This window comes from Lipotes vexillifer, unplaced genomic scaffold (genome assembly GCF_000442215.2).
Source record: "Lipotes vexillifer unplaced genomic scaffold, Lipotes_vexillifer_v1.1 scaffold695, whole genome shotgun sequence".
In the NCBI taxonomy this organism is placed as follows: Eukaryota; Metazoa; Chordata; class Mammalia; order Artiodactyla; family Lipotidae; genus Lipotes; species Lipotes vexillifer.
The window spans coordinates 695,331-712,007 of record NW_006798057.1 but is presented as its reverse complement, the minus strand read 5'-3'; the positions used below and the strand labels follow the sequence as shown (position 1 = coordinate 712,007).

General features: G+C 49.2%; 1 protein-coding gene across 1 annotated transcript in view; it reads right to left on the bottom strand.

Annotated features, from left to right (window-relative positions):
• Positions 1-7,506: 7,506 nt before the first annotated feature.
• The window catches only part of IGF1R (insulin like growth factor 1 receptor), a 314,191-nt gene continuing 305,020 nt past the window's right edge, over positions 7,507-16,677 (bottom strand). The window contains exon 21 of the mRNA XM_007470089.1: positions 7,507-8,691. Within this exon, the coding sequence (XP_007470151.1) occupies positions 8,310-8,691 (382 nt within the window). The 3' untranslated portion in view covers positions 7,507-8,309. The remainder of the gene's footprint in view (positions 8,692-16,677) is intronic.

Genomic DNA, 16,677 nt, shown 5'->3' with positions numbered 1-16,677 from the left:
GTGGCCTGCCATTCCCCGCTGATACACACTGGGGTCTGTTTAGTTATAGCTGATACGCAGCAGTTCTGAGACAGTTTGAAAGCTGACACAGCTTCAAAAGGCTGAGCCCTGGGTGGGTCATTTAATAGCTGGGGGTCTTGGACATATCTGCGTGTTTGCTCATCTGTAAAACAGAGTAATAAAAATCCTTCCTTTGCAGAGTTGTTGTGAAGATCTGGTGGGAGAATGGATGTGAAAGTCCATCAGTGATGAGAAGAAACTTTACTGAATGAGGGCTTGTTGCTGGACCTGTGAGGGTAAATATGGAACTAGCCCTGCTGGATTGTGGCCTTAAGCAGTGGCATGGTGGGGAGAGGGTCTAACACTTCTAAAGACCCAGCACCTTCATCCTCAGAAGAAACTGCTGCTCCTCTGGCTGAGGACAGGTGCAGACTGTGCCTCCACATCCTGAAAGCACGGCATCACCCACCGGGGAAGGTGGGAATCCTGCTGGGCTCCTGTGTCCTCCCCACTAGAGCCCAGACACCCACCCAAGCCTCAGAAATAAGCCTGTTGTTAGTCATCGGTCATCTAGTAAGGGTCCCCTGAGTGCCAGGCACTCCATGACAACGGTAGGCAAAACCCAGGGGCAATGCCAAGCTTGAGAGTCCCATCTTTTTTGTTTTTAGGTCCAAGTATTTGAGACTCACCAGGTCTTTAGTAAGCATGGCCTTTCATTTACTTCTGCTGCCTACACCTTGCTAATTAGCGCTTTGTCCAGTAGCCTGATTTTATTACTGGAGTATAATTTCCCATGATCAAAGTTTAATGAATGATGAGCTTGTCTTCCTGATGTGTCTCAGGTTTGATTCTAGAACATGTACAGCTTGCTTCCTTAGAACATGTATTCACACTTCCTACCATAACCATTCCCCCTGGCAAAGATAACGATGCCCAGATTGTAGAGTCCCTGGGGCAGGCCAAGCTCGCTGGCTGGAAAGTAACTAACATTTCTGAGCAGTGCCAGGGAGCCACATCCTGTGTGCGTGTCTATGGCCTCACCTGCGCCCTCTGAGGAGGTGACCGACAAGGACATGAAAATGTGCAGAAAGTCCTTTGCCCCAGAGTCACCCAGATCAAACCTGCCCTGACTTATGTCAGCAGAAAAGTCTACACGTCATTCAAAAATCAAGTACAGATTTCTATATTTTATGTATTCAAATGTTCTTCTGGCTGATTTAATGGAGTGAGAAACAGAATAGCTTCCCTGCTCACCAGCAATTTGCATGCCGAGAAGGTTCAGCTGTCAGAAATAGAGCGAAGCCTTCATGCAGAACACCTCCCAGCGATATGTGTGAACACACATGCCACACGTAGCTCAGCTTCCCTGCTCAGAAGTGTGGTGATTCTTCCAGAAGGGGTGGAGGGTGGGGCAAAATCAGAGACCCAAAATGCATACGGAATTCTTTTATTTAACTTAAACCATGTAGTACTTTAACTACTAGAAAAAAGCAGAGTAAGAGAAACTAAAGTTGCCTTAGCTTCAGCCATTCAAAATAGACAGTTTCTTTTTTTTCCATAAAGAATCCAGAGTATATCGCAGTAACAGGAATAAATTCTTACAACAGAATATACAAAAAAACCTTTTGAAATTTTTTTCATCTACTGATTTTTTATATAAACAGAGGAATTTTTTTAGGAATAATTTATACACAGAAAGTCATTTTATGTAACAAATTGGCCATGTTATTACCTTTTTTTTTTTTACTTTTTTTTAAAAACTTTTTTTTTTATTTAAACAAGAAAACTCAGAAAATGCATTATTTGCGATGCATCCATTCCATCGCGCCTTCTGGTTTGATTTTTTTTTTTTTTTTTTTTTTCCGTTTGTTTTTTTTTTTTTTTTTTTTTTTTGTCCCAGAGGTAGACAAACTCTGGCAAACCTCTCACCTCAACCTCACTGGCTTAGAAAGCAGACAGGTGTTTTTGCCAAGCATCTACTCCACCTGTGGATGTGTCTGTGCAACGCCAAACATCCAAATGAAAAGTTGCAAACAAAACCCAAATTGTTTCTGGATCTTTCTCCCATGTAGAGCAAAACACCCAAATGTTGCCAATGATGGGGATTTTGTGGGGTTGTGTTGACATGGCCAATAACCCATTGGGAGCTAGAGGAAATGGAGTCAAACTTAAAAAAACCTGGTGTGTGTATAGTTTTTATTAAAAAGAATTTGTTTTGTACTGAAAAAAAAAATCTATGTTCGGTGTTCTGCCTTAAATAAAAATAAATAGGGTCTCTTCCTTGTTATAGCAAAGCATTAATCATGATATGAGGCATGTAAGCAAATGGCCTGCGTGCACCAGAATTACCATCTTTTGTGTGATAAGTCTGTATGCTGTGCTCACTGTGAAAACCATTAACTGCGCGATGGAGTCCTTCCATCTCAAGGCATTGTATAACAGTACAACTACCAAACCGACCCAACCAGGTGCCGAAGGTGCCATGGCACCACTGGGCTGCAACACCTCTGCTGTTTCCTTGGCCAGTGAGGTGCTTTCAGTCTGTTAAAGTAGCTACACTCCAAAGGGAAATGACCAGTAAAAGATGATCCCCTGCCCAACCAGAGGGTTCTGGAAGACCGAGATACTGAAGATACAGAGCTACTTCTTAAATCATCATCATTCCTTTGTTATAAACTAGGGCACAAAACATGGAGGGAAAGAGGGTGAACCACGGCCTGGGTCAGGGAAGAATCCTTTTTTGGCATATTGTAAAGCTAGCTAGTAAACAGGTGTCCTAAAAAAATGGATCACAAACACACATTTGCACACACAGAGAAAAAAAGTGTCTTTAAATTATTCTCAGCAATTATAAACTACAAACATTTTATAAAATTATTCTATGTTCTTACAAAAATGCAATGAAACATTTAATTAGTTCTTGTAAACCAGATCTTCGTCAACTGACTACCCGTAATCTACTGGACTTAAGAGCCCTATTGAAAACGCTAATGAGTGACTAATTACAACGATGTTTACCAGAAAGATGTGGACACACACAAACATGGACATACAGATAAGTGATCATTATGTTCTTGCAGAAACAAAATAAAACAAAACCCTAAAGTCATGCCCCAGAACTGACACCTGACAGGTGAGATGCAGTTTGCGTTCTTGGAACAATTTGACTGAACTCCACAGTAACAGTTTCCAAAGTAGGATGTTAGGTTTATCTGTTGAAACCAAATGCCCATGGATGACTGTTGAGCCTTGATGTGGTCTGATACCTTCAGAAACCATCAAGTTCCAAGCACAGCCCACACTTCTTCCAAGCCCTGTACCTTCTGCTCGTGCTTCCTCTCTCCACGTCATTCACGATCCCTGTTAGAATGGTTTCCTGCTGCCTTATCATTCCACCATCAAGGAGTGTTCATCTGCTTTTTCTCTAAATGACCAACTAGTCATCTAAGCTGGAGGCCAAAAACGAAACCCTCTGGCCTGTCCAAGGTCTGTATCTTCAGCATCTCTGGCAACAGAGGTTCAATCTAAACAACATCCTCTCTTGAAGTTCTCATTGGTACCACCAACTATGTCAGAGTGGAGTAAGAAAGTTTGATTTTCATCACTGGTTCTTAAAGAGTGGATCTCTGGTCCATATCTCCCAATGCTGCTTAGCCCAGGAAATGAAAAGACAGCCAACAAACACAAAAGTACCATTAACAAAAGAACAAACCCCAAACCTTAAATGCATTACTGGGACTGCTGGAATGGGCCAAGGCATACCATGGAGCTTTACTGTCAACTGGAGGGCGCCTGTGTTTTGAAAAGGAGTTGCCTTTGACACTGTCTGGCTGGAGGACCCAACAGTGACAGCTGAGGACCTTGGACCAAGCATCCTAGCCTTCTCACTGATCTAAGTGTGACCTTGCCATAACAGCGGCCTGCATCCCGTGCAGCCACCTGCCAGCAGAGGTGGGCTGCTGAGAAAGAGGTTTTGGTGGAACAAACTGGCCTAGAATTTGGCGTCATACTTGGCTCTTACATCTGTTATCCCAACTGAAACACACCACTTCATGCCAAGCATTTTGCCATTTAGTTCCACAATAACCATTTTTTCTATCATTGAAATGTTGTTCCAAGTCATAAGAAACAGGCTGGAAGGAAAGGCCAGTGTCGGCCATGAACACGGTCTTCTATCTTCCAAGGGGGAAGCACATTCCAACTGTGTCAAAAGTCAGGACATCCTCTAAGGGAGTCCTGGGGTGGTCTGGGTCTCACCCAGCTGAAGTTCAACAACGTCTCCAGAATACACCAGCTCCTGCTGCCTCAGGGAAGGGCTGTGTGTGATCATGTTTTAATGCTCACATCAGTTCAATGATGTGCCTCAGTGGTTCATGTCACTTCAAGCAGTGTGAGCTGCTGTCAGGAGGCTGCATGGAGAATGCCACAACTCAGCTTAAGCTATTTGGAGCATACAAAGGAGGAAACCAAGAAGAGGTGGGAAAATCAGCATAAAATTAGGCTAGAACTGTGGATAGATGATGCCTTGGTATAGTTAAGGTGGGTGGTTTGGTCCAGTAAAATGACTGCACCATCACACAAGCAAAATTTTCTTTTATTTAAGTGTTTCTGAAGCATTTGTTACGATGGGCACTATACTGTTAGTGTTTTCTTTCTACTTAAAAGGAAAACCACTTACATAAAACAAAAAGTGACACCAACAACTCGGACAGTTTAAACAAAACCCTTATAACCAGCTGAATGATCTGTAGAAATCCAGTTGTGGAAACCGGTAGGTATGTGCAAAAGAGAGGAGAGGCCACTATTCCAAGGGGTCACCTACAGTGTGGAAGCGGGAAACCCTGATCAAACATTATTTCTCAATGACCTTAAGATCCCCGGGGACTTGGGAAAGAGGAGGGGTGCTCTAGCAGGAGGGAAGAGCTCCTGAGTGTAACTGCAGTCCTGGGACCGTAAAGGAGCCACCACACTTTGGGAGACGCCCACTGCATTTCCCAGAAAAAACGCTAGTGCCTGTGAGAGCAGCTGCTGGAGGGGGTGCGCCGTCCACCCCGTGAACTGCGGGATGAGGGGGTGAGGCACAGCCCCAGCGGGGGCACGGCGCCCACCGCTGGCCCCTTCCAGCCCGAAGGTTTGGTACGTCTTTGTTTGTCCCTGGGGAGGAGGTGAGGGTGAGGTTGAGAGAACTGCCCGGAGAGGGAGAAGGGGGCTCTTCTCCGTACATTCCACGTGAGACTGGCCATCAGGTCAGGAACCCGGAGTGGGCTTTTGGCGCCCAAGCGGCTGCACGAGGGGCTGAGCCAGCCTAGCCGGAAGCCCAGCACCCACCCTACGGCCACAGGGACAACGGAGGCCCTAAGGAGATACCACCTGACCCCGGCCCCAGCACTGCCTGTCCTCAAGACCTGGAAACCACTGCTATTCCCTGTCTGCCACCCAATCTGCACCAAGTAGCTGGTTTCCAAGACAACTGGGCCGGGCCTCTCTCCACCTCTTGGGATACCGAGTCAGGAGAACAACAGAAGCGACGCAAAATGAGACGTCGCAGAAAAAGGCGAGCTGTTCGAAATGAGTGCAGAGGTGAGCTAGTGTTGCTTTGACCCCGGAATACAGCCTGGCCTCTCCCTGCGTCACCTGGTGTGTACGGCCTGTGGTGTGGATGAGGTTACCAGTATCAACGGCATATTGTCAGGTGCTGAGAAATGTGAGATGTATTCTTTTTATATATACACATATAAAAAATAAGAGTGAGGTAGATAAATGTTTGGAAAAAAAACCAACAAAAACCCAAAAACTGTCCCGTCTTACACACACGCACACACACACACACACACACACACACACACAAAAAAACCCTTTTCTCAGTATTTAAATTCATAAGGGGGCTTCTCTACAGTGATTGAAACTGGTATCACAAAATAAATTAAAAGAAAACTACATATAATACCTTCTTAATTAATTTTTTCTTTTTTTCATTTTTTTTAAGGGAAAAACTATGGGACAGAGACTAGAGAAAAGAGTGGGACGGAAACTACTGACAAGCAAAAAAGCACTACAAACTTTCTTTTTTGTGTTTAATCTCCAGTCACAACTAGCAATCATTATGTTGTAGCTTTGTTCTTACTCATAATTTAAACATTTCCATCCCAGAAGCAACTCTTGTGCTGTCATCACTCTGGTGAGACGTGCTAAAAACTAAACAAAACAAGACCCCCGGGCCCCGAGGATGCGGCTTCCTGGCCGAGGAACAGCGCGCCTGCGCCAGGGCTCCTGTCCCCTGGAGGGGAGCGCCGGGCTTCGGCCCCACGGCGCCTGTGCTGTCCCGTGCTGGCAGCGGGCTGGCTGGCACCCCGAGGATACTGCCCCTGCGCCCTACTCCCTGCCGGTGCCAGGGGGTCCCTGGGGAGACCCTAGTTCTAAGGACAGGGAGGTCGGTCTGGAGGGTGGTGGCGGGAAGCCGCAGACGGGCCCACTGGAGCGCGCTCGGCTGCACCCCTGGACTCAGCAGCTGTTTTCCATGGGATGGAAGGGTTAAATATCCATTAAAAACAAAATAGTAATCCAAATGCCTAGTGTCTGCAGTTAAAACTGCTGTTGTACCCAGGAAAGAGAAGGTGAGACTTTTCAACAATGATGAATATAAACACTGAACAAGGATGTGCGAAATATTTAACCTTTTTTTTCTGACCTGAGTTTGTATCATGTCTTGCACTGTAACAGACTCAAATGCTCTGTGAGAGCAGGCTGGGGAGAGAGGGTCCAGGGCAGGCGCCCGCCTTCTCTCCACCTGCTCCCCTCACCAGCCTTGTGCCCACAGAGCCTATGGGGTAGAAGAGAACTAATGGGGCAGGGGGAGTGGGGAGGGGTATGTATTTATAAAAAGGCATCAAACAGTTCATGGCAAATTATGTTATATAAGTATCAATTACTGGGAAAAGAGGAAGAAAGTCACGCACTCTAGTACAAAGCATAAGAAGTTTCTTGGAGTGAGCAGAGAGGGAAGAGGGTAGACCTGAAGGTTTTCATAGATTAAATCCACAAAGATAAAGAACAAAAAAAATAGCAGCTTTTTTTTTTTTTCTGTACAGACGTATAGATGAATATCTGAACCGTAAAAAAGTTATAAAAGTGACATTAAAGACGATGTGTATGCAAATGTTTCATGGTCTAACATAGAACTGTAAGACCCATGAAGAAGTCCTAGTAACAGAGAAAATGTCGACAAAGCTTAGAATGCTTGAATCCATTTACTGCTTTTCTTCGTACTGTTGTTGTGGTATTTGAATTTCTTTCCTTGCAAACTTGCATAAACAGTTGGGCTGAGTCCCTGGATACCCCTTCCCATCTGTGTTCTTGGGGGCCAGGTGGGGAGCTGGGGCGGGGACAGGAGACTGGCACGTGGACGACCTTTACTCAAAGCCTGTCTTCCAGGCTCCCGACAGGGCCTGTTTCCTCCAGAATTCCTGGGGGCTAGAAGGTGTGGGTGCAGAAGGGGGAGCGGGGAAGCCATCTTCACTGAGAGGAAGTCTCATTCTGTCCAGTTCCCCCAAATAATAACCTCGTCAAAAGCAATCAGACCTGTGTGAATGTGAGACTTGAAAAGAACACCAGGGGACGATCAGATGGAGGGCATCACCAGCGTGGCTCTTAACGAGTGACTAGCTACCATGCTCGCTCAGGCCTCTGGAAACAAAAGAACAGTGCGGGGACGGTGAGGGAGAAAGTTCGGGGTTTTGGCAGAATTTGGCAGCGTTAACATGGTAACAGCCTTGGATGAACGATGGCCCTTTGTAAATTTCGTATGTCCCTAAAAATGTTAAAGATACGGTTAAAAAATCCTGTCTCAATGTGTTTTATAAAGACCTATGGTGACCGGCAGGTGTGTTCGGGGGGCCATGTAGGGACAGACATTGCCTCAATCCAATACAAAGGGCGTCCCGGCTGGGCTTGCAGCAAATGTGTTTCCGTCATGAAGCAGAAAGAAAGAGAAAGGTGAGAGAGGGAGAGAGAGACAGGGAGAGAGAGGAGACTTGATTCTCAAGTGTTCTGTTGCTATTAAGTGTTGTCATTAAGGTTCTTAAAGGCCCATGTCAGTTAAGGGTTTGGGTAGGGAAATAAAAAGCTGCTTGCATATTGAAAAAAGGAACATCCCAAATGTGTTTACTGCAGAGAAGCCGTCTCCCGTGGGCAGCAATGGCAGTTCTGAAGATCCACTGAGGTACAGGAGGCTGTGAATAGATTGTTAAAACTCTCCCCCCCACCCGCCGCCGTGTGCGCACGTTACTGTTTGCACGGATCGGGATCCGGGATCAGCAGGTCGAGGACTGGGGCAGAGGCAAGGCCCGCTCCTTCTTGCGGCCCCCGTTCATGTGCGCATAAGGCTGTCTCTCGTCGAAGCTGGCTCGAAGGACCAGCACGCCAGGGCCCGGACCGTTCTCGGCCTTGTGTCCTGAGTGTCTGTCGGGCAGTGGCAGGGAGGACGAGGATGCCGAGGGGTCCAAGGGGACACTCTCCATGTTCTCCGGCTCTAGGTCCAGCTCCTCTGGCTCAGGTGGCTTGTTCTCCTCGCTGTAGTAGAAGGAGACCTCCCGGAAGCCGGGCTCCATCTCGTCCTTGATGCTGCTGATGATTTCCAGGAAGGAAGGCCTCATCTTGGGGTTGTACTGCCAGCACATGCGCATCAGTTCAAACCTGAGGGGAAGACAGACAGAGATGGGCCCAGCCTGGAAGGGGGCCGCGGCCGAGCAGCCCCGTGGCTACTTGCTGTGGCTTCCCCACCTACACGTGTACAGCAAGTGTGCCAAAGCAGTTCTGCTGCCTGTCTGGGCCTCTGGCTTTCTATCTTGATGGCGCAAGTAGCCTTCAGCTTCTCCTGACTTAACGTCCACCAGTGCAGTCACTTCATCCAGACCCAGGACCCTCCACGATACAAAACCCAAACTCTCACTTCCTGAGAAGGACAAATACAGGTTCCACACAGTTATTACAGGTATTACTTACATAAAAAGCAAACCAGCTTTCTATTTGAAGCATCTCTTACAGCCACTGATTAAACATTATTTCCAGAATTAGAATGGAAGAAACCTCTGGTTTCTCACTAATAAGGCTGAGCAGTGATCACAGCTTTCCCCACGGTGATCTCTCCTTCAGTTCCACCCATGCTATTTCTACTCTTCCTCCTGGTGGCAGGGGACCGCTGGCAGAGAACTGAGGACAGGCAGTGCCAGGCAGCATGGCTGCAAGACAGAAGGGGAGCACGACCCACGTCTGGCGCCAGGGCTCAGGCTGCTCACTGCATGCCCTGGGGCGGCAGAGTCGGCCTGGGAGCCTGGCTGCCCTGAACCCAATGAGAGGCCCACAGGGGCCCTGAGCCAGATGCCAACAAGCCAGCAGGGAGAGCCTGGTGGCAGAGTCCCTGCACAGGCCTGGGGCAGGCAGAGAGGGCACCTGGGCTGCAGCCCCTGGGAAGCCCTCAGAGTCACGTGGCCACAGGGAGCAACCCGGCATCGGGCCTGAGCCCCCAGAACAGGAGGCTGCACCGGAAAAGCAGGGTGCTGCCGGGACGGCCAGGAAAGGCCCAGGCTCTGACAAGGTTCAGAATGGCCGCAGGAGGAGGGGTGCTTCTTATTAACCTGGAATGCACAGTGGTCCAGCCAAGTAGACCGCTGGCGCACAAAGGACGTGGCTGAACAAAGGTCCAGGCTGGCCAGAGTGTGGAGAAGTTTCCGAGAAGGGACTGGCCAGCAGTCCTTTCTCAAGAAGACCAAAGTGCCTTCCCTTCCACTTCTGGTCTCGCTAGAAAATTCTATGTTTTGTTTTAAAACTTCTGGCTAATGAGAGAGTTTTCAATAAAAATGGCCAATGGAACTACCCACATCTAGGAAGCTCAAAGCACCCCAAACTGGCTTCTGGCCTCTGTCAGGCTGACACTTGACAGACACAGCAACTGCCTAAGTCTGGCCCCAGGGAAAGTTCCAAGGAGAGAAAGCCTGTGGGGACAGGAAAACTCTCATGTCGATCCGCCAGCTACCTTGAAGGATGTGGGAAAACGGTATCAGGTCAAGTCAGAGGGAAGAGGATGTGACCTTGAGGGACGGTGGGAATGGGAGAGAGGCCTGCTGCCTGCTTTTGTAAATCAAGTTTTATTGGAACAGAAACACTGTTTGTTTACATATGATCTATGGCTGCTTTCAAACCACAACTACGAGTTGAACAGTTGAGATGGTTTGGCCTACAAGCCCGAAAGATTTACCGTGTGGGCCTTTACAGAAAAAGCTTGTCACCCCTGCTCTAGCGGAAAAAGAATTAGACAAAACATGAAGACTGACTAGTTCTTTCCCCTCCCAACTGAATCACCTACACTAGGTCACGGCACTAACCACACGGTAGTTAATTAATGCTCTCGGTAGTGTTACGGGTGTAAATGGCTTTACTCTTCACGAGCCTGGGAAGGTGTGTATCATAATATAGCCCCATTTTATAGATGAGGAAGTGGAAGTACCAAGAGATCAAATAATTTGTCCAAGGTTCCCAAATGAGTGAGGGTGGTGCAGGGATGGAGTTCTCGTGCATGGTGTTTTTACACTTTGAACGCCACCGACCTCAGAAAGAGGAATTTTCTCTCAACCTAAGCAAGAGAAACCACAGTCCTGCCTGGAGGCTCTCCCTCTCCTGGCCGTCCACCGACAGTCACAGGTGTCGTGCGGGCTTTGCAGATAAACTGGCAGCCTGTCCTTGGGTCACATGGCAAACAAGCCTCCTTCCATATCCGCCCCCTCACCCCCCCACAAAGAAAAAAGGGCCATAAGTACATGAAATCCCTCTCCACGGCTCGGCTGCAATTTCCTCTCTGGCCGACTGACTTATCCCTGAATAGAAGCACAGCCAGGGCCAAGGACACGTGATGTGCCCTGGCTCCGTGCCCCTTGGCCTGGGGCTGAGAAGGTGCCACCAGCAGGGGAGGCATGTGAGTGACATCAGCACAAACAAACCATGTGACACCACTTTTAAACCATTCCAGAGTCACGGCCCTTCCACTGCTGCCCATAAAAGGAAGTCTTTTTACTCTGTGGGATTCAAGACCTTGTTTACACTATCTCCACAAGAAAACTTTCCAGTAGACTTTAGAAGGATTTATGAGCTGATAAAACTCCTCTTTAAAAAAGCATGTTTTTTACAACTGGTCAGCTCCAGGGAGCTGGAGTCGTCCTTTATTGAATGCCTGCATCGGAGGCGTGCGTGCATGCAGCCTTCACCTGGGGCAGGGGCAGGACCAGACGGAGCTGCTGCCCTGGTGTGACCCTGGAGGCCGGGTGATGGTCTCATCCGGCTCACTGTCCCCTCCCCATCCCCGGCCCTGCTGTGTGCGGGCAGGCTGCAAGCACGTGCCAAGTGGCCTAGGGCAGCCCAGCACCTAAGCGCTGGCACAGCCTCAGTCCAGGTGAGGACTGTCACGACAAAGAGCCCGCATTCCAGAGAGGACCTGCGGGGCTCATTTGCGCCCGTTCCTCCCCTCCTGGCAGCCCTGAACAGCCAGGACTGTCTTATGACCACTTCTCAGCCAGGAGGGGCAGTGGGACAGGGACCTGCCTGACCGCTCACCCCACGCTACTCTGTTTTGGGGCAGAGATCTAAGGCAGGGCCCGTGCACCAGGGAAAAGCCCACTGCAGGCTAACTGGGCATGAGTGCCATTCCTGACTGTTTGGATCCCACTCAAGCACTGGATTCCCACAAAACTGGCCCAGGATTCCCGACAACGTGGGGGCTTTAATCAGCAACAGGGAAAACCATCCAAAGTCTACTGAGTTTGTTTCAGACTCATCCGTGAGTTGATGACTCTCTGGGCTAAAAAGTTCAAATTCCTTTCTGAACACTGCACACTGAAGGCCTCCCTGGCAGAGGCTCTTGATGTGCCACACTGTCAAAGTCCCACCCGCAGAGAACGTGGTCCATGCTCAGCGCGCACCTCTGCTCCAGCCCGTGTCCCAGCATCAGAGTCCAGTCCTTCCAGTCACCGGACTTGCTGAGGGTGCAGACCACTCCCCACAGTCCCAGCTCTGGGCTGGAGCAGTCAGCACTCACTCAGAGGGGCTCAAGGACATTGGTGGTGTGAGTATGGAGACCTGTGTGCAAGAGAAGGTTAAGGACAAGCTTTGTTGTCAATTTAAAATACGGATCCACCATTGAACCACAAGCCGAATCTGTCTCATGCCACTTGCTGATCGATTCACACTGAATCTCAGGGTTGAGACCCATGGGCCTAGACACTCTGCAGCCTGGACCATGGTACCTTTCCTCTAAAGCTGTGCACCCTGTTCCATTGAGGGGATCAGGACTGTTGGCTACTTGGGAAGAGCCAGTTTCATCTGCTCCCGGGCATCGCCGGGGAATGATGCTGAGCTGAGGTCCACCATCAGCCACTGCATACCCGCCCCCTGTTACCCTATGGGTGCCATTCACACCTCTGGAACTGAAGCGCATGACCTCTATCCCACGTGGCGGCCCAGGATGGCTTTTAGGCAACTCCCGAGGGCTCAGTGACCCTCCTCTCCTCTGAGAGAAACAACAGTCCATTCTTTCATTTTTTGTAATAAAAGAACCCCTCTCCCAGAACACGTCTTCCTTACCTAAGCTCATCAATAAATTCACAAGGACAATACAGATACTCCTTATAAAACTGACTTGCCTCCTTTCACTTTGTTCTTTTCTTAGAAGGGGGAAAATTTGCTAAGGGGGTTCTAGATGGCGAGGCAGAAATGCCTCCTGAATTATACACTTAATATGCCAGAGTAACCGCTCCATGTAAATTTCCTTGTCACTACGCTGGGAACAGGAAGTATGCTGCCTTTCCCATGGCAGGGGGGTTGCTTCCCAGGCATATTAAATTAATATGAAAGCTCCAGTCACCTGGGTGCAGATCCAGTTCAAGAGTCCCACAAATTTCTCAGAGACAATGTTTATTCAAGTCAAAGAGAAAGCTCAAAAACAGCACCTCTCCTCCCACCACCCCCAAACCACACGGACAAAGCTCACACCTGCTTTCTTGGACTGTTTCTACGCTTGCTAAAACACCACCACTTCTAGTGTTAGACTCTCTTCTGGCACCGGACACGCTCAGGCCAATTCAGTGGGCATCACTCCTCAAAGTCTGTTACTTATATTTTTGCTCAGAAGGAAGGCTGTTCTTCTAATGGGCTGACATGAAGACACTGGCTGCACTGTTCAAAGTGGAGGGCAGTCACCTGTGAGGGGGGCAGTCATCAGTAGGGTGTGGTGGCTGGCCTCTGACACCCCCGTGGTCCTCACTTCCTGGTGTCCACGCCTCACATAATCTCCTTTCACATCAAATAAGGCTGTCCGTGTAGCCCATATGAGGCTGTGGACACCGTGGAGCGTTGACTTCCAGGCCACGAAGAACACTGTGGCTTCTGCTCTGCTGTGGGAGCAATTGCTCTAGGGTAGGGAAGGCAAGCTCTAGGCCCGCGGGACAAATCTGGCCAGCTGTCTAATTTTGTAAGGCCTATGCACTAAGGATGGCTTTTATGTTTGTAAATCGTTTAAAAAAAATCAAAGAAGAATAATATTTTGTGACAAAATGAAAGCTATGTGAAATTCAAATTTCAGTATCCAGAAATAAAGTTTTCTTGGAGCACGGCCACACTTGTTCCTGTGATGTCTCTGGCTGCTCTTGTACAACAGCAGAGTTGAGTAGCTGCAGTTGAGATCGTAGGGGCCAACAGAGCTGAAAATATTTACTATCTGTCCTTTTGGAGAAAAGGTTTTCTGAGCCCTGCTCTAGAAGAAGCCAGCTGCATGGCACGACGACACTCAAGCAGCATCACAGAGGAACTGAGGCCTCACGTGGCAACTGGTGGCATGAGTTCTGCATCTTGGAAGTGGATCCTGGTCAAGCCCTGGTCAAGCCTTCAGATGACTGCAGCCCTGGCTGCCAGCCAGACTGTGACCTCAGGAGACCCCTGGCCAGAGCCAGCCAGCTAAGCTGCTCCTGGATCCCTGACCTCCAGAAACTCTGTGAGATAATAAATGCTTATTGTTGTCTTAAACTGTTAGGTTTTGGGTAATGTTATACTGCAATAAAAAAAGGCTGACACAGGTGGAGAGAGGGAGAGTTTCCACCAGGGGCAAGAAAATGCACTAAGTGGCCATGTGCATCTCTTCCATTTTTGGGTCCTGAAGTCTGAAGAGGCTGTACTAGGGAGTCTGTTGGTGAGGGATCCAGGACGCCCACTGCCCCCTTATGCACAGCCCTCTGAGGGGTGGAGCTTCCTGTCATGCGTGGGTGTATCCTGTGCCCCACGTCCAGGACACATGCAGGTTTCCTAGTCCGGGCCCATGCTCAGATGATGAGTTGGTACCCCCCCCAACACACACACACACACACACACACACTCACACACACACGGACTCACACTCTCTCATACACACACACTCACACACCCACCCACACTCACACACACTCTCATACTCTCACACACTCATACACACACACACATGCTCACAGACACATACTCAGACTCACACTCTCATACACACTCACACTCTCATACACTCATAGACACACACACTCACACACATACACTCAGACACACATACACACACAGACGCTCTCACACACACTCATACACACTCTCACACACACTCATACACTCAAACACACACACAGACACTCTCACACACACACTCATACACACTCTCACACACACTCTCACACTCACACATACACACACACTCTGAGGCAAAGATGTTCCCTTTCCTGCAGCATTCTCTGGCCTCTTTCCTAATTCCATGCAAGCTGTCCCTGGGATAGAACAGGCTTTGGCTGAGCAAATGCTCAGAGGCAGCAGTTAAAGAGCAGGATACCCAGCTAACGTACCCCTGAAAAAGCAGCGCAGTCAGAGTCAGGAGAACAAGTTCCACCCCCACTCCCCACCCCCACCCTCTACCTGGAGCTTAGGGATTCAGTCTTGGAAGCTACACCAAAAGTGCTTTAAAAAAACCCCGAAAACCTTGGTTTATTGACAGGACAATGGTTTCTGCTTCCCAGGCTAAGGCGGTCAGATTCTAAGACAGTCCTCAAGATTCCCACCCCTGGTGTAAACGCCCTGTATGATCCCCTCACCTGCGTGGGAGGGACTTGTGAATGTGATGAGATTTCACTCCTCCATTTAGGTTTCTAATAATTGACTCTAAGTTAATCAGAAGGGAGATTATCCTGGGTGGATGTGACTTAATCAGGTAAAAAAAAAAAAAAAAGTCAAAAAGCAGCAGAGAGATTCTCTTGCTGGCCCTGAAGAACAAAGCTGCTTTGGGGGCTTCCCTGGTGGCGCAGTGGTTGAGAGTCCCCCTGCCGATGTAGGGGACACGGGTTCATGCCCCGGTCTGGGAAGATCCCACATGCTGCAGAGCGGCTAGACCCATGAACCATGGCCACTGGGCCTGCGCGTCCAGAGCCTGTGCTCCGCGACGGGAGAGGCCACAGCAGTGAGAGGGCTGCGTACCGCAAAAAACAAAACAAAACAAAACAAAACAAAACAAAACAACCCAGAAAGCTGCTTTGTTGTGAGAAGGCCAATGGAGGGGAAGTGTGGCAAGGACTGGGAGCTGAGAGCTAGCAAGATCCTGGGACCTCAGTCCTACAGCCACAAGGGGCTGACTCCTGCCAACAACCTGCAGGGGCCTGGGAGAGGGAGGCTCCTGAGCCTCAGATGTTCACAGCTCGGGCTGACATCTTGATCTCAACCTCATCAGACTGAGCAGAGGAGCCAGCACTCCCATTTCCTGATCCATGGAAACTTTGGGAGACCAAATGAACAGAGCTTTCCTGGCTGCTGGGGCTGATTTCCCTGGTACCCACTCGACGTGGCATCTGACTCACATCTGTAAATCACCCCACCATGACGGGGCCCTGCCCAAGTCAGTGCTCACTCAAGGCTGGTGCGCGGGTAGGTGGCAGATCTGGGTAGAGTGTTCCACACAGACACGGAGACAGCCCAACAGCTCCTCTGGGGCCCTTTCCAAGGTGAGGCCAAATCTGTTCTGAAAAGCACTTCTGGAAAATTCCTGCATTGGTCTTGAAGTATTAGTGGTAGCCTACCTTCTACCTATTGGGATCCAGAAGAATCTTGAGCCCTGCCTTAATGTGCATGTCGAAAGCAAGTCCACTGCTTTCTGTACCTGTCTGCACCTGACAACCCAACCACAGCACACCTGCACATCCTCACACCTGCACACCCTCACATTTTCAGCAGCTCTGACCTCCACTGACAGAGGGGCTTCTCCTAAGAACACTGAGCAGAGAGGCCCATGAGGCATCACGGACTGTTTCCCGTTATCTGACAGATCTCAGGAACAGAAAGCTACATGCCAGGGCTGAAGGCCCCCTGACCGCCTCTAGGTCGGCACAGCCGCTGGAGGAGGCTGCTGAGAGCCTGCCACTCACAGGCCTTTTATGACTTTTGTAAACACTTAACAGGAAAGAAACATGGGGGGACCGCAGGTGGTGGCAGCATCCTGGAACCGCCTGCAAAAGGAGGTCTGAGGTCACCCCCACAGGCCTGGAGGAGCCCTGCTGATGGCTGGGGAGCAGCCTGGGACTGTGGCTTAAGAGTAATCAGTGTCATGTTGCTGCATTTAAAAAAAAAACTCTGCCTGGAGCA